The sequence below is a fragment of the Rhinatrema bivittatum genome, chromosome 6 (assembly GCF_901001135.1).
Source record: "Rhinatrema bivittatum chromosome 6, aRhiBiv1.1, whole genome shotgun sequence".
Classification (NCBI taxonomy): Eukaryota; Metazoa; Chordata; class Amphibia; order Gymnophiona; family Rhinatrematidae; genus Rhinatrema; species Rhinatrema bivittatum.
Window position 1 is genome coordinate 333,061,444 of NC_042620.1, and position 23,176 is coordinate 333,084,619.

Here is a 23,176-nt window from a genome sequence, read left to right on the forward strand (position 1 = left end):
CCTGCCTTTTATATTCTGCTATTGGATCATATACTTTCCATCCATTGACAGGAAATTTTTCTTTATAACTGAATGCAAACAGTGGCTTTAAAAAAAAAATACATATTACAAAAAAAAGATATTAGCTTTCATTTTCTGCTACTGTACTGTTCTTCCACAACATTAACATAAAAAAGTTAAAAAGTACAAAATAATACTTATGTACTAAGCGCTTTACATGTACAAGGAGACTAGTATGGAACAGCTCTGAAGAAAAACCAGACAAGCAAAAATATAACACACACAAATGAACAGCGACAGCTGGGTGCCTAGTTTTTAAATAAGAAACATGTCTCTGTCCCCCAATAAACTCCAGATGGTGAGATCTTAAGAAGCAGCCACCTTCCACATGAAGCCTCATCAGAACATTTCTGGTAGCTTTTGGTTCCTTAGTGCTTGGCTGGCCTGGGCAGCCCAGTGGGCTTCAGCAAGCCTCTCCTGTCAAGCAGACTTAACAGGACCCAGGAAGAGTTATAGATCTGCTGGGAAGAAGAGGCATTCCTTACATTCTATCTTTCATTATTTTCAATGTTAAAAGATGTGTTTTACATTTAAAAGATAAGACTAGAACTGTGTAAGTCTTTACATAAGGATACTAAACTATACACCTGCAATGGATCAATTAATCAGATCTGACTTTCACGGCAGCTACTATGAACAAAGAATGGTATTGTTGTGTTAATTCTACATAGCTAAGTGAACTAAGGATCATCAAACAAGTTGGTTTAATTTATCTGTGATAAGCTTTTGAGAGAGATTTCTTAGTTACAATGTATCAATGTGGTAAAACAGAGGTGGGGCAGGGCATGGAAATGACTTTAAGATGTTAGTAATAGAAAGAAGTGCAAAATAGTCCAATAAAGCAGAGTTGCTTACCTGTAACAGGTGTTCTCAGAGGACAGCAGGATGTTAATCTTCATACATGGGTGACATCATTGGAGTCCAGCATGGAACTTTGATCTCAAAAAATCTAGAACTTTCAATATTCCCTACTGAGCATGTGCAGCTATAGTCATCCCCCTGCCCCCTAGACAGAGTCCCAATACATGGAGCAACCAACTCCCTGGGGAAGCGGGTGGGTTTTGTGAGGACTAACATCCTGCTGTCCTCAGAGAACACCTGTTACAGGTAAGCAACTCTGCTTTCTCCAAGGACAAGCAGGATGGTAGTCCTCACACGTGGGTGAATCCCAAACTACACCGTGCTGAAAGCACCATTTCTCTCCCTTTTTCCTGTGAGGCAGCTGACCCACAAAGGGATCTAGGCGGGAAGAGTTGGGTTCTACAAAGAGAAAACCATAGAAAAGACTAAGACACAAAATCCCAATGCGTAACAGAGGCACCTAAGGCAGGGGAGGGATGCGAGCACCAGCAAGAAACAAACTCTGCATAACGGAAAATATTACAAGCAAGGTTTCAGATCAGTAAACCCTGACAGTAGGTCTAGAACTTCCTGGATACAGGAAAAACGTAACAAGAGAAGGACTCTTGGATGAAAACCGCACAGTTTCCTTAAGTTTCAAGACAACTGAAAAACCAACTGGGCCCAAGAACTCCCCAGAAAGAACTGTGGTCCACTGACATCCGAAAGACAGAATGTCTCTGCAGAAATGTGCCCATGTTTGGCTAATAGGCATAAGGGGCAGAAAACCCAAGCAACGTCTGGAAGAAATCAGCAACAATGGCAGGGTCTGTGACAGACTCTATGGGCCAAAGCACCAGACATAGCTGATCCTGCAGGACAGCATCAAGAGTTTCAGGGGATGCAAAACCCCCAAGCAGGGAGATATGTTAGGCCTGAAGCTCACCCACATTGAACCCTGCCAGGGGCAGGGCTATCCATCCTATCTACAGGATAGTTCAGGTGAGCAGGAAGACCCTTTGGGCAACCTAGTGAAGTGAGAAAAGCTAAAGGCAGTATTGGCCAGAGCTTGGCGAAAATATAGGGGAAAAAAAGTGATGTATCTTTCCCTGCAGATATACACTACGATATACCACAAATGCCTTAGCTTTTCTTCTCCTCCCCGTGACATTCCAACTGGAAGCTGGAAGAAGCGAAGTACACGAGGAGGCAGACTGCTGGACTGGCGGGGTAAGCACAAGTCGCTAGGCTGTAAAACTCAACCCTATGCGACTAATTCACTGCCCATTGCAGTAGGGAGTTACCTGAGATAGTGTCCTCAGTCTGCTTGGAACAGCTGAAGCTGAGAGCAAATTCCACAGGGAAGAAATCCAGAAACACTCCACTAAGAGACAGGAAGCCAGGGTGCCACAAGTGCAAGCCACTATCGAACAGGATTTCTTCACTGGCCTGGAAGCCCTAAGGGTACCAGAACAGGGCAAGGGTGATCTCAGAACAGACTGCCCCAAACCTGGCTTAGGTATTAATACCTCAGTCTTGGTATCATATACCTCCCCCAAGGAAGCACTCAGTCCAGTAAATGGAACAATCGTGACATGAACCAGGACTCCCCTGTCCGCAGACAGAGTTAGCCCTAAAATGGGGAAGTACAGTTTGCAAGCGATTGCAACCAAAGAGCAGCACCTTTGTTGCAGGGTCCCTTGACCCCCAACTGCCTCAGCCATGGATATGGCAATAGGTTGAATGGCATGCTCACCAATTAGATGGATTAGATCCCGGCAGGTGAGAATGACTGGCAATAATGGTCCTTATTTAAAAAAAAAAAAAAAACCCAAAGAAAACACCCACTGAGCTCAGCAGGTATCAAAGGAGAATCCTGGACGAAAGAAACCCCTAATCTTCACGGGGAGCTATTCTGGAAGGGCTCTCATGCGAAATAGACCTACTGTGCCTTAGGTTGATCTAAGGAGAGCGCTACAACTCAAATGGCTCTCGAATCCCACAAGGAACCGAGAGTGACCATCAGTCAGAAGCAGTGACATGCCTTCGCTGGGAAACTGAGAACGAGGGACACTCCTTGCAGAGTTGGACAACCAGGCATCCAGAGGGGAACCCATAAGAGTTGCCCTGGAACCCAGTCGAATTCCCCCTTCCTGAAGGGACAGGAAAGTAACTGTAATCAAGGCCTCCCAATCCCAAAAAACTGTTCAACTCTCCACTTGAGAGTTGAGACACAACATTGATCACTGAGGTTCAGAAGTGACCAATCTGTCACTGGCAGCCACACTCAGATGGGGGAAGGCCATTATAGTAAATCAATGAAGGTGCCCCAGCAAAAATGGTCAGATGACTGCCGCTGCCGTCCCCCAGCCTACAAGGACATGCACAGATTAAAAAAAAAAATCGAAGCTCCGGTTCAGTGATAAACCTGCCAGGAACAGGGCCACTGGAGAATACAATCCTCTGCTGTAAAAGCATGCTGACTAGTTTTCATACACGATATCCCATCCCATGGATATCCCACTCACCGTGCTTGTGGGTAGAATCCCATGGCACAGCAAGGGATTCTACCCTAGAGTTGGTGGCTATGTGCTGCCAAAAGGCAAATCACAGAGTGTGTGATGACGCCATCCTCGCCAGTATTCCCCAGCACTTTGTGGTGCAGAATTGACGCGACAATGGCAGAACCCTGGCATGGCTGAGAACTGCACAGACAGGGAGAATGACGCCTGCCATCATCAAAGGCGCTTGGAATAGATGCTTTGCCATACCCAACCGTGCATACTGCGCTCCACTGTCACAGAAACTCCCAGTGGAGTGTATAGGAACAGTGTGTCGACGGCTTTCCCAGTATCACTGGGGCACTGGGTGGCATTCTATGGCATTGCCCCCTCCAGTACCTGATAATGCACCAAGAGGCTGGACAAAGCCCTTGAACTGCATCAGGAATGGATCACCGCCGCTTTTCTCATGGAACATCAGCAGCAAAGTCCATGGCAATCGATAGTGTCCATGGTGCTCTGTGGTTATGTCCTGCGGCATCCGACCATAACCACTGGTGCCCAGAGTGGTGGCTGTGCCCGCAAAGCCATAGTGCTTTCGCGCTCACTAACGATGGATCACATCAAGAGCACTAAACAATGCTGCACCCAGGGTTTTGACAGTGCTTGACCGAATCTTGATCAGTTTGATGGTATACAGCGCCATCCCAGGCACCACAGGTGCCCACCAATAGAGACCCCAGTGCCTGAAGGCATCGATGGACCAGCAGTACCAAGGATGCCAGGGGCCCCTGTAGGCATAGGCTCTGTAGCCCCGACACGCCCCATCAGTGCCCAGAGGAACCAATAGCTGCCAGAGCCATCGACTGCTCCCCTTGGCTCACCTATCCGTCCAAGGACGTTGATGCTGAGAGTTCAATGGCGTCCCTGGTCATCGGCTATAGCTGATGATAGCCTCACTAGCGCTCATTAACATCAATGGTGCACAAATCCAGGCGGGGCCTCCAATGCCCCTGATCCCAGCAGCTCAGGGCCCTTGAGATCATTATCCATGGTGCCCCATAGCTGTAGGCTAGTGATGGGACAGCACAATGCCCCTCAGTGCTCCATCGGGACACAGGACAACTGCCCCTGGGTGCCTCAGCATACCAGGATGCCTTGAGTAAATAACGACCTCAGCACTCGATCTGTTCAAAGCCAAAATCCCTGTTGCTTGATGAGAACTCTCAAGAGCCCCAGCAGACGGCTTCAGGGTCGACCAGGGCACTCAATGGCAATCCTAGTGCCTTGTTGGTGGTGCTTAACATTGTCGACTCCCGATGGTTTCCAAGGTGGCATCGAGGGAGTCAATGGTATCGGGGAAGCTCCACACCACGATGGCATGGAGGCTGTCGCGGTGCATGACCTCGGGGATGGCCACTCATGCATCTCGACGGGATCGAGGGCATGGATGGAAGCAAGGCATCGACGCACTAGAGATCAGTGTCACTAGTCCGCCACCTCGAGGTCCACAGATGCCTATGGCACAGAACCCTTTATGGCATCGAGAGCGGTCATGTACCCTGATAGCATCAAGGGCACTCTGGCACCTCGACAACGTCAAGGGTGACCATGACGCACAATGGCATTTCTGATCCCAGACATCGATGCATCAGATCAATAGTGTGCTGGTCACGATGGGCACGACAACAGTTACTGGACATGGCACCAAAGGTGCAGCAGCAAGCTGCTTGCCCAGGCTCCTGCTCACCCTCTCACAAGAAGATTGAACTGCCATCACCGGCAAGCAAGAGGGGAGGCTACATCATCCAAGGCTGCTGCCCATGGAGACTAGTTCCTTTGAATGTGGGGAGGATGAGATCTTCACCCCACGGGACCATGTGGTCCTTCATCTCTGCACTGTATGAACCTCCATAGATACCGATCAATGAAACGACATGGAACTCCTGTCCAGATAGAACTCAGATGAGTCCCCAGGTTCAGCGGCCTAAAGGATCACCCACGGACTGCATTCTGTCAGTCCTGCCAGTACCAGACAAAAGGTACAAAACAAGACAGAGAAAGGAGAAGACACAATTCAAATAGGTAGAGACAGCGTAGCAATAATACAGTGCACTGCAAAAATTTTAAAAAATTACATGATCATATACCAATATCTGAATTTCTACTTACCAGACTGTGAGAAAGGGGAAATGCATATTTGGTGAGATTTTCAAATATCTCCAGCTTGCTCTGCTCTTCCTGTCTGTAGGCCAGCCGCAAATTTCTCATATCCTGTCATACAATCAGCCACATTCATTTTCCAGCAGTGGTTATACAATTACCAGATCAATGCTTTCTAGGTTCTGTTAGTAACATCCTAAGACTGTGTTTTTCCATAGCGTATCTACATACCATTTTCATGAATAAAATTAATCCTCACTATGGGCCCGATACAGTAAAACAAACCTCGTCTTAGCTCAAATTTTCTCACTCCGTTGACAAGCAGGGTTGAATTAGCCCTTAGGGATGGATATTTGTTAGGCCATTCCTTTCATGAGTACACACGTACCTCACGGATGTATGGCACGTGCTAAAAGCAGGCGTCACTTTGTGCGTGCCGGCCGGCAGCCCCGCTCCGTGTTCCGGTCCTGGGGGCTGGTCCGGAGGCCGCAGCCACGCCCCCGGAACACCCCCGGCCCGAAACCACGCCCGCGTCACTGCCCCCGAAACGCCGCGTCACTCCGGCCACGCCCCCGACACACCCCTTTTCGAAAGCCCCAGGACTTACGCGCGCCGGCGGCCTATGCAAAATAGGTGCGCCAGCGCGCGAGTGCCCTGCACACGTAAATCCAGAAGGATTTACGCGCGCAGGGCTTTCAAAATCCACCCCACAGTGAATTTCTAGGGAAATTCTGCTCAAAATTTAAAATTCTGCAACTTTAAGTAATAACTTTTTTCTGTATTAATTTAAAATGTAATTACTTAAAGACTGTCATGTAAATTGTGTTATTTTGACCAATATAAAGTTTGCAGAATTTTCAGTTTTTATGCGCAGAATTCCCCCAGGAGTAATGTGTGTGTGTGAAGGTGCACATATACCAGGAATGGCCAACTCCGGTCTTCAGGATATCCATAGTGAATATGCAGGAGATAGATCTGCATACAATGGAGGCCCAGCTTTCCTTTTGCTGCAGGAAGCTGCAAGCTGCACAGTGGTTTCCACAGATTTTGGAGTCACTCAAAACACTGCAGCACGCACCATGCTGCCACAGCAGAAGAAAGTCTGTGCTGCAGGCAGCTCAAAGACCCCACTGGGCTCCGCACTTAACATAAGACTTCCTGAAACTCCTACGCCCTTGTTATAAAACTTTTGAAACAGCAGAACTACCCGCTCACAACAATATGAAAATTTGCAGGATATAAAAGGCCCATAATTTCTACAGCAAGCCCACATTAAAAGAAAACATAACCCCTACATTAAAAAGAGCAAAAAAGGATAGCTGCGTCCTCTTTCTTGCTTTTGCCCTACCAATGGGTACTTTTAAAGCGGTATTCAATCATGAGCCCTGACCAAGAAAACAAATAAAACTGTTTTCTAATGTATATGCCACTTTGACAATTCTCTGATTCATTTAGGCTTACCCTGTTTTAATTCTGTTTGACACAATTTTAATTCTGTGGCCAGTAAGTATAAGGCACTGCTGTATTAACCCTAAAATAAATTAGCTGCAATTTAGGATTGATCCACGGCAAGTTTTATAGGCATCCATTCTGGGGGACAGAAGTATAGAATGTAAATTCAGTACTCTAGGCTTTTTATTAAAAATGTATTTTCTAAATCAGCCAGTTTCTGCATATATTTAACTTTTTTTTAAAAAAAAAAAGGTTTGTATTCCACATCGTCCATCACTTAGTTCAGCATGGATCATAAAATACAAACATACATTTCTAAATAAGTGCAAAAGCAGAAAAAAAGTCAAGCTCTTTACCTTGCAAACTATTTCAATGCCGGAGGAATTGTCACCATGACTCTGCACGCCAATCTTTTCAACTCTGCTGATCACAGCAAGAGGAACATCAAGGATAAAATGCGGATCCTGCAGTTTAGAAATTAGAGCATTATTGCACATATTTTCTCCTACAATTCAACTTGCATGAGCTAGAATTTATACTTTTAGCTGAATTTCTAGAATTGTTTTCCTGAGCATTTATTTATTTAAAAAAGATTTTTTTTTTATCTGCCTTTCCAACGTTCAGGGCAGCGTACAATAAAACATCCATAACAGAGCAGACAAAACATAAAAGCAATGAGTACAAGTAATCAAATGAAAGAAAACAAAAAACAAACTGCTGAATGCAGAACATTCATTAAATGAAATGGCTTGCTGTAAAAAAAAAAAACCAAAAACAAACAAAACCGTGATGATTGATGCTCACCCTTTCCACATTCTTGAAGTACATTTTGAAGTCTGTCACTGTCAGTGTTCCACTGACTGCTCCCATAAACGGACAGATATACATCACATCTTTCACTGTACCAAAAAAAAAAAAAAAACACAACCCAAAATGAAGCCTCAAGCAATGCTATCAGTGCTTCTCTAAAATTGTTCTACAGACATCCATCTTCCATATCACCGCCATCATGTTGTTCAGCAGCAAAACCACTGCCCCTGCTGTCCTAGGCATAGTACTGTAGCTTTGGGGCCTGCCTATGACCACAGGTTCTCTGGCTGAACACCAGTACAAAGTACCACGGGCTACAATGCCGAGAGTGCCCCCTCGCAGCCACCATCACAGCACTGACCCGGACAGGTGCCAGCATCCTCAAGCAGATTACAGAAAGAGATATACACACACACATACACACTATGTCACAGGTACTCAAAGTATCACTTAGTGGAGTTATGTATGGCTCCCACCAATCTGCAGTTCATAAAAATAATCCTCAAACTAGGAAGAAATATGTATTATAAGGAAGCACTTCATTCCAGAAAGGGAGGCGGAGGCATAGAGGGGAAAAAAACTGCATGAGACAACTATTATGAATTTCTTGGCTTCTTTTGAGTTAAAATCAAACACCAAGTCTTGAGCTGCAGACAGTCTCTTCTTGGAGGAGGCTGAGAATGTGTAATATGGGAAGTTTAACGCCCGGACACCTAACCCTGCTGGAAGACAGCGTCGTCTGAATCCGGACCAAACCAGAAGGATTAAAATTCCCATTAAAAAATGTAAATCTGAAGAGAGAAAGTCAGGCACAGAGAATCCTAAGCTGTAAGGATGTGCAAATAAAGCTGGAAGATGAAATAATCTGTACTATATAACAGGAAAGGAAAAAAGGATAAGATAGACTGGCCTTGTGGCTTTAATCTGTGGTCATAATCTGTTTCTGTGTTGCATTTACACAAGCATTCTCTTATTGTGATGCAAGCTAAGTAATCACCCTTTTCTCAAAAATATACATAACCTTTTTTGCGTTAACCAACTCCAATCACAGTAAACTGGGATTTTTACAAACTTTTTCATATAAATTAACAGAAAATTCCGTGCCTATTTAGAAACGGAAGTAATTATTTTAGCCACATTAAGAGCTCCCCACTTACCAATAGCTTTGATGGCTTCGCCAGGAAAGAGTGGTGCCTCTTCCATCTGTGCTAGTTTGTTGCCATCCCTCAGTGCCTGGCAATAACCAAAAGTCAGAAGTAAATCTTCGGCTGTCTGTACAAAGGTTGGCACATCTGCATTCTGCAACACCACAACTTCCGACTCTCCAAGCGTTAAACAGTAAAGCATAAAGGGCGAATGCTGTACATTTTCTGAAGGGCTGGCTCTGCTCTGTGGTACATTGAAACAGCCTATCTGAAATGGCCAAGAGGGACGTGGCATGCTTAACCCTAGGGAGGAGGGACGGCAACTGAGCCCTTCTGCCACAGGGGTGGCCCTGAGGAGACCTTCCCTTCTAGCCCTCAGCTGACTGAGGGATTTGGGCAGAGTTTAGAAAAAGGATGGAAGAGACAGTAGGGAAGGGCCATTATAATGAATGCTGTGATTTGGGATATGGCATCCATTTCAAAAATGCAGTTGGTTTGTACTTTTGGAACATGGTCTTTGCAATGGATTCCAACAGTACTGTGATAATTTGAATTTGGCTGTTGTGAGAGAGAGTGTGTGTGAGAGTGTGAGTGTGAGAGAGAGTGTGAGAGAGATTGAGATTGCAAGAGGTTTAATCCTCCCTGCTTTGGTAATTGTCTTTACATCATCATGCTGTCGGGGGGGGGGGGGGGGGGGGGGGGTCAGATGGCAAGACATTAAGCCTCCATGTTGTACAGGTTCTCAATGTCACCCGAAAGGACAAGAAAGGACCCTGAGAGAGAAATCTCAGTTTATTCAATCAATAAAGAAAAATGTTTTCAAAATCACAGCAAGTGTTTACAGTAACCATTTTGAAAAATGTGCAGCAGTCCTTTAAAACAAGAGAGAGCTAATCATCTGGACTTAACAAGGAGCTCCAGCCTACCACAAATAAGGTGGCTGCAGGCTGGAGGCAGGTTAGTATCTACCAAATTAGCAAAAAAACAAAACACACTGGGGGCATCAGAACTAGAGTGAGGTCAAAGTCCAGCAGTAAGTACTATTGATTTCAAGTGATTCGCTGGCATTTCCGATTACTGCCCAGATGGGCTTGCTAAGCAACAAGCCCTGCTGGTGATTAACTAGGGCATTCAGCAATCTGACTAGAAATTAAATTAAAGAATGAAGGAATGCAGCACTTCACTAAATATGCACGTTTTCAGTTCTGCCAGGTTTTTGTTTGTTTTTTTACTGTAAAATACTTAAGGTTGTATGAAATTCATAAGAGTTTGAAATGGGCCTCACTATTTATAACTTTAAATGTGATGTGACAAGAGGTCTAAAATGTTGCAAGATAATACTTTTTTGGTTATTTATATTGAGTTTAATATGGACTTTGTTTTTAAGGAGTCACAACTTTCTATTTTGCCCCCATGATTCTAAGCTAGATGTACTACAAACATTACACTGACTAGCAGTCCCCTCCAGAGCTAGATTCAAAAGCCAGACGCTGATTTTCAGGTCTCTAAGAGGAAACAGACCAGGTTATCTAAGAGAAAGGCTGATTTTCACAAGCCTAAGAGACCTCCAGAACAACCCCGTCAGCAGACACCCCATAAACTTTTTCAGGAGCAACACCTGCCCTACATAACTCCCTCCTAGAAAAGCTCCAAACACGGGACTACTCTCCCTTCAGAACACAAGTAAATGCGTGACTCTTCCACATATGACAGCAGATAAAGACCCAAATGCTCCTTCAGTTTGCCCGCCGGGTCAGCTGCTGCTTCATGCAGTTCACCCCCATGCAAAAATGGTTACCCAGTTTCTTCACTTCCATCCTTTAGCCACTAGGGTCCTCTTAATTTGCCCCACGCCCTTTTAAATGCCATCACCATTCTCGTCTTTGCCACCTCTTCTGGGAGAAGTATTTCCTAATATCGTTCCCGAGTCTAACCTCTCGGAGTTTCTTATCAAGACCCCCAGTTCTACAGTCTCCTTTCATCAGAAAGTGTTTGGATCTTGTGCATCATTTATACCTTTAAGGTAATTTCAAAGTCTGTATCATATCACCCCGGCTCCCCAATCTTCTAAGGCTTTCGGTGCACCCCTCACCATTTCCTCTGCACTGTTTCCATCCTGAGATACAGCACTGAACACAGTGCTCCAGGTGAGGCTCCAAAAGCTTGCACAGGAAGCATTATCACTTCTTTTCTCCTGCTGGTTATGCCTTGCTAACCTCTCATGGTCAGACACTATCATCCGGAGATCTTCCTCCTGGTCTGTGCATAGCAGTTTCTGTACTTTTTGGAATCGAAACCTAGCTGCCAAAAGCTTCAATCATTTCACATTTTTTCTAAATCACTTTCCATTCTCTCTACAGGGGCATCTACTCTGTTGCAAACGGTAGTTTCATCCGCCAAAAGACGGACTTTACCTTCTAACCCCTGCACAATATCACTCAAAGATACTGAGCACATCATCAAGTCCCAGAATGGACTTGTCACCATTACACACCGACATCTGCCAGTTAACCAGTTTGTGATCCATGCCATCACCCTGGGACCCCTCCAGGATTCTCATTTTATTCATGAGCCTCCTACGCAGGACCACATCAAAAGCTTGGCTGAAATCCAAGTAAACTGCACAGATTGCTCTTCCTTGATCTAATTCTGTAGGCACCCAATCAAAAAAAAAATCAAAAAAAATCAAAACCACCCATTCAGATTTAACACAACCTTCCTCAGATCCTGCAACTCACTGGATTGTAAAACTCCACCCTGACGGCAGCTGAAACCTATACACCAGAAAAGAGATGGCACACTCTGGCCTTCAGGAGCCTCATATACAAGCTTAGTTTTCAGGAAATCTGCAATGAATATGCATGAAACAGATTTGCATGCTACGGAGGCAGTACATGCAAATCTCTCTCATATGCATATTCATTAGAGTTCCTGAAAACCAGGCCTGTATGTGGCCCCTTGAGGACCAAAGTTTACCCAGCCTACATTAGGACTAAACTGACACCTTACTCAAGTGCACGAATGTGCTACTAAAACCCATTTTACGGAGATGTTTTGTATTCTAGTCCTATTTAAGTTTAGCCCGGTTATGCTTTTCACCTAGCTCAGTCCTGATGCTGATTTTAGACTAGCACTATTAAGCTGCTACACCCTCAGGTATTGTTACCTTTCTAATATGCTGTACCTGCCTTGGGTGAATTTATTATTCAAAAAAAGGCAGATAAGAAATCCAAATTTAAATCAGAACAGATTCTTAAGGAATAGGACTGCAAGATTTTCTGAGCATTTTTTTTTTCAGTTTTTCCCTTCATTATTTATAAACTCCCCAACCCAGATGGCAATGCCCGGACAACCATCAGATTCACTGGCCTAAAAGCTGAAAGGAAGAGCCCTCAGACTATCCTTCAATGCCGTAGTGGCAGCAGTTCTCTTCCCTTCCCTCCCTCCCTGTGAATGGCACTTCATCACTCTCCAGAGACCACGCCAGTGGGCAGCAGATTCAAAACCAGAGGGTGCTGCACGGTGGCATGCAAAGGCGGCCACAGCCTGAGCCATAGGCTCTCCTGGCCTCTTTCTGAGGCAGGGAGGTAAATGTTCCTAGCTTCTTGACTTCAGATCAAGCGGACCACTTCCTCTGCCCATCTCCAAACGCTGATATTGAGGAAGCGATTAACAATCAGGAACGGGATGAGTGTCATACATTAATTAGCCGATTCGTTTCAGCATGTGTCAAGCAACGCACAGTGGGGCTGGTCTAAAAACCCACGAGAAGGGATTCATTCACCCCCTTCCAACACTATTTTTATTTATTTTATTTTTTTTTTAACATTAATAAAGATATTTGGATCCTAACTTGGCAAACTGTTCTCCTGAAAATATTTCTAATCATAACTGCTGTGGGAGCTTACAAAAAAACACTAGATTGTTCTAGATATCATCTATTATAATTGTTAAGACTAGGGAGTGACAATGAATCGGAAAAGTTGGATTTACAAAGTGATTCGACATGTCTGAAAGATCTGGTGGATTTCTGAGCTATATTGTTTAGGATTGTAGTTCGCTCCTATTTCCCTGTTTTATTTCTTGCTTATTCTTTAATTTGCTGAGTAATTTTTTTTTTATATGTTTCTAATTTTAATGGTATATGCTCCTCTTGTGTTAAGGAAACTGTGAGCTTTTTGTCGTTCTACCTCGCCTGGAATACATTTTTAATAAGGTGAGTAATTAATGTCCAAATAAAGAACTACAAGGTGACTAACAGCACAACAGAAAATCTCACTACATATTTAATAAATGGGAGTAAAAAAAAGCAAACTTGCCACCTGATCAGTTCCCGTTTCAGAAAGATAGCCATTGTGTCCGTCCTGAAGCTCCTGCTTAGCATGAGGCAGCATTGGGCAAAAAACAGAGGCAACAGGGAGAAAACATGCAAACAGGTCAAAGGGCAGAATGTGGGTCTTCCTTTAAAAGAGACAGCAAATACTTTACAGTGACCTTTTCCATCAACACTGGACCTCTGATAGTCCAAAAATTAACCTTTTTTTTTTTTTTTTTTTTTTAAACAAACAGAAGGAAACTTGGACATGGCCAAGGAAGATGCCTTAGTCATCCTGAAAGTTTGCATCTTTAAACATTCTTTAGCCTTATGAACGGTATATATTTTGCTTTTCGACAACTACTATGCCGGTTCTTTCAAGCAATTTTAAATCGTCAAAACAAAATGATATTCATTCGCATTCCTTAAAAACAGGGACACTAATGCAGGCACCAAAATGCAAGGTATGTACTGTCTTTTTAAAACAAGCAATATTATAGCAAGGAAAATGCAACAGAATAAAAAACGGTATGCAGCATGCTTCAGAAAACAAAAATCAAATAACCATGCAGGGGGAGGGCAAATCCCCTCCATCCACCAGGTCTGGTTGGGCCCAGGCACATCAAGGAGGTGATGCACTCAAGGAAAGACCACGGCTGCTGTGAAAACCTCTGCTGGCCAAGCGAGGATGCACCTTGGAGGATAAACTCCTCCGGCTGCCTGGACACACCGTGTGGGGAAGCAGAGCAGCAGAGAGCATTGAGGGGAGAAAATGGGGTAAAGAGAAAAACAAAACAAACCAAACACACATAACACAAAATCAACCATGCAGTATAAAAAGCATTTCATGCACTGTCAAAGCCATTAGAACTAACATTCTCATAAAGTAAAAATATTCTAACTGAACGTAAAGACAAGTCGATTATTTCACATTTCTCCCTGTCCATGTTAGCAAGGATTATTTCCATTTGTAAATGTAACAATACCAAAATTATCTTTTTAAAAAGTTCTGTTTTCCATTTTAGATTACAATGTATACATTTGTTAAATTAATAAAAAAAAGAGATGTTATAGTCCTGAGGGATGAATTCACTGAGGTGTTAAAAGGCCCAATACAAAACTGTAACAATAGTCACAAAATGTTTTCCTCAATAACCACAAAGTGATGGTTAATTACATTTAAGCAATATTAGTTCTGATGGAAATTTTCCCACCAGATTTCCTTTTTGAAGTTGTTGCTGGTCTTGTGAGGGTCGGGGCATTGCCGCTCTAACGGGAGAGGATCCGGACAGGGATAACACAGGACCCTTGTCTCCTTCCCTCCCCCTGTACTTCCCATGAATTCAAAGAGCTGGGATGGGAGTTGACCCCTCCATCTCTTACCCTCCAGTTAAATCTTATCTGCGTAGATTGATTTATGCAACTAAAACCGTAAACTGGTCATCCCAACTGGTCGGCTGAAGGTTTTCAAACACAACAGTTAACAGTAATATTTCAGCTGCATCAGAACTTCCCTAAATATCTCAGTATGCCTTGATAAAAAGGATGATGCCTAGAAGGGGGGCAAGTGAATAAGAGCTCCCGATGCCAGCTCTGCTTCCAACTGAGCTGAAAGCCCAAAGGAACAGAAGGAAGCTGCAAGGTCCAAAAAGTCAAACTGCCGTACTGTGCAGCAGAACGCCACTGAGGAAGTCTCGGGCAGCTAAGTTATAAAATTCATATTCTACAGTGTCTTGCACCAAATAGACTATCAAGCAAGAGATGGACTAGGCCGGAGGTGCACAACCCTGGTTCCTTGAGGCCTACAAAAAGGCCTGATATTCACCAGGCCTGTCTGCATGCATTTGGTCCGATTTACCTGGAGAGCTAGATCTGTTTCTGGTACCTCTGGTCTAGTGTTTTCCATTTCTCTTGCTTTTCTGACAACAAGGTGTTTTTAGACTAACAAAATCAGTCCAGCGCACCAGTTTTAACGTAGCTAATTTGGAGGACTTCAAGGATCTAATAATTTCAGCTCTCAATAAGATTTATTGTCACAAAGAATATGGAGAAATGCCTGTGAAAAGTGGCCCATTGTGCTTCCCTTCCTGTCATGCACTCCAATTAATCCATTCTCATCCCATTACCTGCTGTGATTAATCTTATTGTTGCCTTTGAAGCTTTTAAAGTTGAGACTGTCTGCAGCCGACATCAATCTACTCAACACAAATTATATCAGTACAAGTGTATTCCACACTTGTCACCTTACAGACGGTAGTTACATGACTGCACTGCTAAACAGCAGTGGCACGATCACATTGGGCCTCTAAGAAAGTATTGAGTGGCGGTTATAACCCTAAGAAGGCAGAGGTCACCTGTATGAAACAACCATGGTGTAGAGAGGCCAGGTAGAAGACATAGGGGACAGGGGAAGTTGGTGTCGAGTTGCATATGGGAATTTATATGAACATCTATTCAAAGTGGATTCATCTCAACAGGGCAGGCTGGCGAGGCCATTGTGGTCTTCGCCTGCAGTCATTTACTGTGTTACTATTATACTTTTTACTTGTAGTTTTCTTAATCCGGTGAAGACAAAATATTTATAGAAAAGAGTAAAAATCACACATTTTTAGCTTTCTTAAAATGCTTAACAAAAGTTATGCTTCTAATCTTTAAAAGAAAAACCAAACTATATTACTGCTTATGTCAATTCTAACTTACAGTGATGCTTTAAAGTTTCATCAGTCAAAGCAACAGGACAAGCACATGAATTAGAGCCATACTAAGGAGCCTACTTACGAAAGCATGTTAAAAACGTGCGTAGGTACTGGCCATTTAACGTGACATTCATTGAAGTGCATAAAGCATTACAGCGATTTTTACTAAAGTGGGGAATGCACACACATTACCAGCAGGGCTAACACAGCTGTGTTGCTTGCATGGTAATGCTAGCCTGCTTCCTCCTAGGACTTAGGGGCCTGTCTACAAATCAATGCCACCCCTTCCCACCCCACAGACCAAATAAAAGGGCTCAGCATCACTCCCAATACCTGCCGGATCCCACAAAGAAAATTCCCCACATGAGCAAGGCAAAAAAAAAAAAAAAAAAAGCATCGGGTCAGCTAGCACCATTTTTCTACTTGAAGCCAGCGGAGCAGGGACAAGTTGGGATTGCTCCTGCCTCAAAGACCCTTATGTGCTGAGTGGCATAGGAGTTGGTGGTTTATTATGCCCAAATGATTTTATGAATGTAAACTGCTGATGACTAAGGATCAAGCAGGTATAAATTTTAAATAAAGAAAATCCCAATTCTCCCACAGACACTCCTTGTGGCCTTGGGCAAGCCATTTTCTCTCCCAGAGTTTCAGATAGCCACCTAGATTGTTCTCTCTTTGGGGAAGGGACTCGGCACACCCAAATATGTATCACCAATGTACAGGGCTGCATCCATCCAGTAGTACTACAGAATAAGTATCATTATAGCATGGGATAAGCATGCAGCTCCTTCCCAGATATTAGGGACTGTCTCCGACACTGAACATCTGAGCCCTTTACATGAGCTAGTAGCAGGGCATCAGGCTATATGCACAGCTCTTTTCTCCTCAACTGGTTAGTGCAGGGAACAGGGATCAGAGCAAGGACATCAGTAGGCATACTGATGCCATGGACAAAGATTATTGACCCCTTTTGAGATGTAGTTCGCTTTTTTCATTACCGGGAGGGAGAGTTATAATCATATCATAATATGAATTTTTGGTAGCTTAAATACTAATGAGTTGTTTTGCATTGAACTTGCATGCAACACATCGCATTGATGTTTTTTTTTATACATTGTGATTTTTTTTTTTTTTAAATGGTAACACCAACCCATGTGTTACCATTATTGTGTACCACTGAATGCACATTAACACACTTTAATAAATAGGCCCCTTAAACAGAATGGAGATATTTATAGAAAACAAGATTAATCCCTTACATTTTTACACCTACTCGTGAATTTCAAACAGTGCATTAAACCTAATAGCAAAGTATTTTAGTTTGATGCCTAATCATACATATGCGCAGACTTCACAGAACTTCACATTACACGAGTGCAAGATGATTATTCAGCACTGCTGGTTTGTTACTGCACACAGAAATCTTGTTTTTTTAAAAAGCATAACATACAAATAAAAGACTGCTGCATAGCTATGTAAACGATTTGATTGGATCTTCAACAAGTAAGCAAAAACACTAGCCACCACATTGAGATTTCAACACAGCACAAAAGACAAACAGCTAGGAGGCCAAATTTGCTGCTAGCCATATGTATTCTTACCCTTATATCAGGCCTCCTGTAAACCTGTTAGTTAAAATACAAAATGTTATAATAAGGCAGGGGGGAAAAAAAAACCCAACAAACTTTATATGGCAGATTCCATTATAATCACATGCCCTGAAATCAAATTACCCATACTAGAGATATCTTGTGGCTCTCTCACTACCTGCAGCTATTTCAAATGTCTAATTTCTGACCACGTTACAATGCAAGGTCAGAAAAAGCAAACATCACTTTCCTGTAACAGGTATTCTCTGAGGAGAGCAGGGTATCAGGCCTCAAGGAGAGGGGGGTGATACAGGGGCTGGTCGATGTCATCTGATAGAGCCCAGGTTGGTGTGATGATGACTGCACAGCATCCAAAGATTTCAAATGCTCTACTGAACAAATGCGGGCTGTCCTAAGTCATGGCTGTTTCATTGCACACAGTCAGTATTCAGCTCCATAATTAGAAGCCAACTCTTAAGGTAGGCGGGTGGGCTCTGTGAGGATTGATATCCTATTGTTCTGGGAGAACCGGTGACAGGTAAGCAACGCTTGCTTTCTCAGAGGACAAGCAGGATATTCTGTCCTCACAAGTGGGGAATCCCTCGCTACAGGTTTCTCTCAACACTATGAGCCCATGTGTACCCTTCTACATTCAAAACTGCCTGGGCATAACAGAAAGAGATGCAGGCTATCCAATGTGTGTTTAGCAACGGCATTGGCAGGTCTAGTTGGGTCTGCTCCAGACAGAAAGCCGGGGCTCTTTGACAATCCAAACTATGCAAGGTTTGTTCACCTTTGTGGACATGTGGTCTGGGGGAAGAATGCTGTCAAGCCGACTGACGAGATACATAGCCAGAACCACCCTATTGTGGAAAAGCTCTGTATAGCGTGGATAGATCTGGGACCTGGGACTCAACGACTTTACAGATTGAAGTGACCACCAACAGGCCAGGTGCTTCAGCTCACAGGACTGAGGTCCCCCAAGACACAGCAAGAGGCTTGCTTCTGTCGAAGTTTCCCATGAGCCTGATCATAAATGGTTTATATAGAGATGGATTTACCTTCTGCATGTTTCAGTTAGACTGAAACTGGACTCAGAGATATGTGAAAAGGTGTTCTATTTGTGTGTGGAACAGGAAAAAGGATCTATGGCCTTTCCCTAGAAGGCAAACTTTCTTTATTTAAGACCATAAAGTGTACTAGAAGATTCTTTCCTAGAAGCTGGAAGGACAAGTCACAACCTCAGGCAGATTCAGGGAATCAAATAGAAGATTGTTCTATACTCCCATGAACACCAGGGCTTGATGGGACTATTGCTGCAGCCTGCAGCCTTCAGTTTTGATTTCCTACAGTCTGCTTTGACAGGGCCTCCAAAACGGCTTGCCTGATCAGCAACATGCATGGTTGATTGGCCAGGAAGCTCCCTGTTCAGGAGAAGCTATTTCTGACTCCAAACTGAGCAGCAAGCTCCCAGACTAGGTTTCTGGTAAAATCCAAGCCCAAGCGTTCTTCTCAGAGTGCTCCTGAGAGCACGTCTACATTCAACCACCCAAAATCTTTAACTCACTGCTTTTCTTAGGCACTTCCAAGCTACTGGAAGAAGATACTACAAGCTGACCCTATGTCTCATAGATGTTCTTACACAATTAAAAATAAGTTTTACTGCAGTTTTGATCTCGTGTCTACGTCTATTACATTTTGACTGTTTTTATATTTACTGTAACTTGCCCTGAACAATCTTGAAAGATGGAATAAAAATTGAAATAAAGAGACAGCATATGAAACATACAGATGCATGGAAATGTTCGAGTACACAAGTTTCCTTAAAGAGAACAAAAAGAATCTACTGTACCATAAGAGAACATAAAAAGTTGCCATATTGGATCAGACAGAGGGTCCAACAGTGGCCAATCCAAGTCCCTGGCAAGTGCCCAAACATTAAATAGATCCCATGCTACTAATGCCAATCCAAGTCCCTGGCAAGTGCCCAAACATTAAATAGATCCCATGCTACTAATGCCAATCCAAGTCCCTGGCAAGTGCCCAAACATTAAATAGATCCCATGCTACTAATGCCAATCCAAGTCCCTGGCAAGTGCCCAAACATTAAATAGATCCCATGCTACTAATGCCAATCCAAGTCCCTGGCAAGTGCCCAAACATTAAATAGATCCCATGCTACTAATGCCAGCAACTAGCAGTGGCTATTCCCTACTGATTAATAGCAGCTGAACAGCCTTTCTCCAGTGCAACTATATTTTTTTTTGAGATGCGGTGACCAGAATTGCACACAATATTCATGGTGTAGTCTCACCACGGAGCGATACAGAGACACATTATGACATGCTCTGTTTTATTTGGGAGTTAATTGCTTGCACTCCAATGAATGTTGCAAGCATAGGAATGAGACAGAAAAAAAGGTCAGTCTACCTGGCTTTTGTAAACATGATGGACAGCAGAGACACAAAAGACCAGTTTTATGAGAAAGAAAATTGGTAGGATTCTCGGAAATCACGCAGACAAAACAAAGTGTGGCCGAAATCCCACTTAGAAATAGTTTTCTTCAGTAGTTATTGTCTGCTGATCCTGAAAGGCACCTCTTGGGATAAATGGGTTAGCAAATGGACAGGGCACACAAGGATGGCCAGATTTACTCAACAAAATACTTGAATATGTTTTCAACAGCATTATCCAAAAGATCGATACTGAGTTTTATACAGACTAGAAAACAAATCTACATATTTATAGTAGTCTCAGATGTATAAGTTTCATGACATTCATAATTTCAGATGTTATTTAATAAGAAGAAACAAGTCAAACAAGTTGCATTTAGTCCAATAAGAAGGTATCAGCTGGCTAATTCCAGTCCTAAAGAGCCAATAAGAGGCCTGGTTTTCAGGATGTCCACAATGAATATGCATGAGATAGATTTGCAAACAATGGAGGCAGTGCATGCACATCTCTCTCATGCATACAGTGCATGCAGATCTCTCTCATGCATATTCATTGTGGATATCCTGAAAACCTGGCCTGTTTGTGGCTGCAGAGGACCGAGTTGACAAACCCTGACCTACAACTTGTTATTTCTGCGAATTCAAGAGGACAAATATGGAAACTCCATTAGTTTTAACAGGAAATGTAGAGGTGGAATGACAGAAAAATCTTCTCTCTCTTTGAAACCCTCTACTCTACATGACCCCCCAGGTCCTGCCTCAGGAACCAATTCTTCATTAGCCCCTCCCACATTCACCCTCAGATGTGCCCCATCTTCCCTTTAATTTGCCATTCTAAGCTGCTCTGCCGCTTCCCAGCAGCCGCTGGAAGTTCCCTCTGCCCTCTGGGGCCATTCACCTCTAACCTGGGTACCCTCTCCTCGGGGGCCCTTCTCTCTTTCAGGTGCCTAACTGGGAAACCGGGTACTCGCTCCTCGAGGGCCGGCATTACCTAACCTAGTGCCTGTATCTGCCTGCCAGGATCTTCATCAATACAGCCAACTGCTCAGTGAGTACCACCATTCTCAGTCTGTCTCATCTTCAGCGCTCGGAGTCTACATCCGGGTTCTGCCTCTACTACCCTGTGCTGCCTTTCAGCTACCTAAGTGTGGGACTGGTCTCCTCTGCCGAGGACCCCTGGACTGCTTCTACTGAGTTACCTTCACTACTGTCCAACCCGGGCAGTGCCATCAAGCTGTATAATAAATACAAATTATCTGTGTCTGCGTGTACAGAGTGTAGCCTACATACTGCGGTTCCTCACGGGGCTCCTCCCTGTGGGAGTGGCCATCATCGCAGTGCCCAAGAATCCACTTCAACACCTCAAAACCATAACAGTTCCCGAGGACAGTAATCAAGAAAACAAATCCACCAACATCTGGAAGTCAGGACTGGGAGCAGATCAGTTTTAGACTAGCCATCTATGTAATATCCACTGCCATATTTATTTATTTTTTATTTATTTAAAATCTTTTCTATACAGTTGTTAAGCTAGCTGCCGTCACAACGTTTCACAATAAGGCACATAATTTCATATTTCTTAAAAGTGTTAAATTATATTAACTAAACAGGTGCCATCAAATACTATAACAGTTTCATATTAAATATTACTTAGTGGTTGTGATAAGTTATGTCTACTTCTATCTATATCAGCTATATATGAATTAAGCACTTGTGAGAAAAGAACACATTTCTCTTTTCTGAGCTCTGAAAGGAATTTTGGTTCTAGTGCTTATGGGTGTATAACACACACACACCCTAGTCCTTTTTTTTTTTCCTGGGAGAACTCTGCTGGGATTGGGATAAAATACCAAGGAGCAAAATCCCTAAACTGCACTGGTAAATGATCAGTACCGGTGACACAGGGAGGGAAATAATGTTTAGACCCATATGTACATCTCTACAATTTACTGTGGGGGGGGGTTTTGCCTATACTTATGTACATTTACCACAGGGCTATAACAAATATCTATTTTTGGTACTGGTTAAAACAGTGAATAATGGTTAAGATGAAACAGAAAAAAAAAGGGACTGTAACAAAATACAGTTAAATGCAGATAACTAAAAATCACAACATTCACTTGTATGTTGAGTGTTGGTTCGTTGCTAAATGTCACTTACCCGGTAATCTCTGGATAGATTCTCTGTTGGCACAGGTCCTGAAATCTGACTGGAAATTGTAGCGGCTATCAGCTGTTTGCACCATTCAACATGTGATCCTGTAGGGCTGTAAGAACTGAATAAATATCTCAGATTGTTCAACAAGAATTCATGCAAACAATACAATTCGAAAGCAACGCAAATGATTACTTTTAAGAAATATAAAAGTATAATGTATAATATAAGACAAACCTTATTGATATTTTATTCATGTTATGTGAATCTGCTTTTGTGTTTGAAGAAGAAACTATATTTATGCTTTGAGAAAAAGGAGAATACTCAGGTAAACTTTTTTACAATTAAGAAAAGTGTAATGAAACATGACTGCAAGTAGACTAATGTGAACTGAAAATCAATTAAATCACTAATTTAACCCTAGACCATCACCTGACTATCAACTACTACAGGAGTGGCCAACTCTGGTTCTCAAGAGCCATAAACAGGTCTGGTTTTCAGAATACCCACAATGAATGTGCATATGAGAAATTTGCATGGATTGCCTCCATTATATGCAAATCTCTCTCATGCATATTAATTATGGATATCCTAAACACCAAACCCGTTTGTGGCTCTTGAGGACTGGAGTTGGCCACCCCTGCACTATTAAATGCATTTTAGAGATTATCACAGTACAAATCTCAAGAGTGGCACACAGGTAATTTTAAACAATGACTCACGATTTTTCCCCTTATTAACATTTAGCTAAAAACCATAATTCCATCTTAAAAAGGGAAATCATTATATTTATCTGATTATTTTCAGCTTTTATGTTTTGGTTTAATTTTATTGATGTTTTACTTCTTTTAGTATTTGTTGTACACTGCTCTGTATTTATTTATTTATTCAACTTTATATACCGGCTTTTTTGTAGCATTTGAAGGAGAGGTGGTTAGAAAATGGAAAATAAAAACTAATATAGACAATAGAGATGCCAATGCAGTAACTGAAACACA

At 42.9% G+C, this 23,176-nt stretch overlaps 1 protein-coding gene across 10 annotated transcripts in view; it reads right to left on the reverse strand.

Moving 5' to 3' along the window:
• Positions 1-23,176, reverse strand: part of MTMR1 (myotubularin related protein 1) — a 128,924-nt gene that overhangs the window by 89,468 nt on the left and 16,280 nt on the right. Inside the window, exons 3-10 of one of the 10 annotated variants that reach the window (XM_029607725.1) lie at positions 22,185-22,299; positions 17,584-17,607; positions 13,294-13,344; positions 8,984-9,059; positions 7,821-7,915; positions 7,373-7,480; positions 5,574-5,675; positions 2-85 (exon numbers count right to left, since the gene is read on the reverse strand). In XM_029607725.1, the coding sequence (XP_029463585.1) occupies positions 2-85; positions 5,574-5,675; positions 7,373-7,480; positions 7,821-7,915; positions 8,984-9,059; positions 13,294-13,344; positions 17,584-17,607; positions 22,185-22,299 (655 nt within the window). Of the gene's footprint in view, position 1; positions 86-5,573; positions 5,676-7,372; positions 7,481-7,820; positions 7,916-8,983; positions 9,060-13,290; positions 13,345-13,851; positions 14,007-17,583; positions 17,608-22,184; positions 22,300-23,176 lie in introns of those variants that run through there. The other 9 variants (XM_029607726.1, XM_029607724.1, XM_029607733.1 and 6 more) reach the window with 9 other exon arrangements.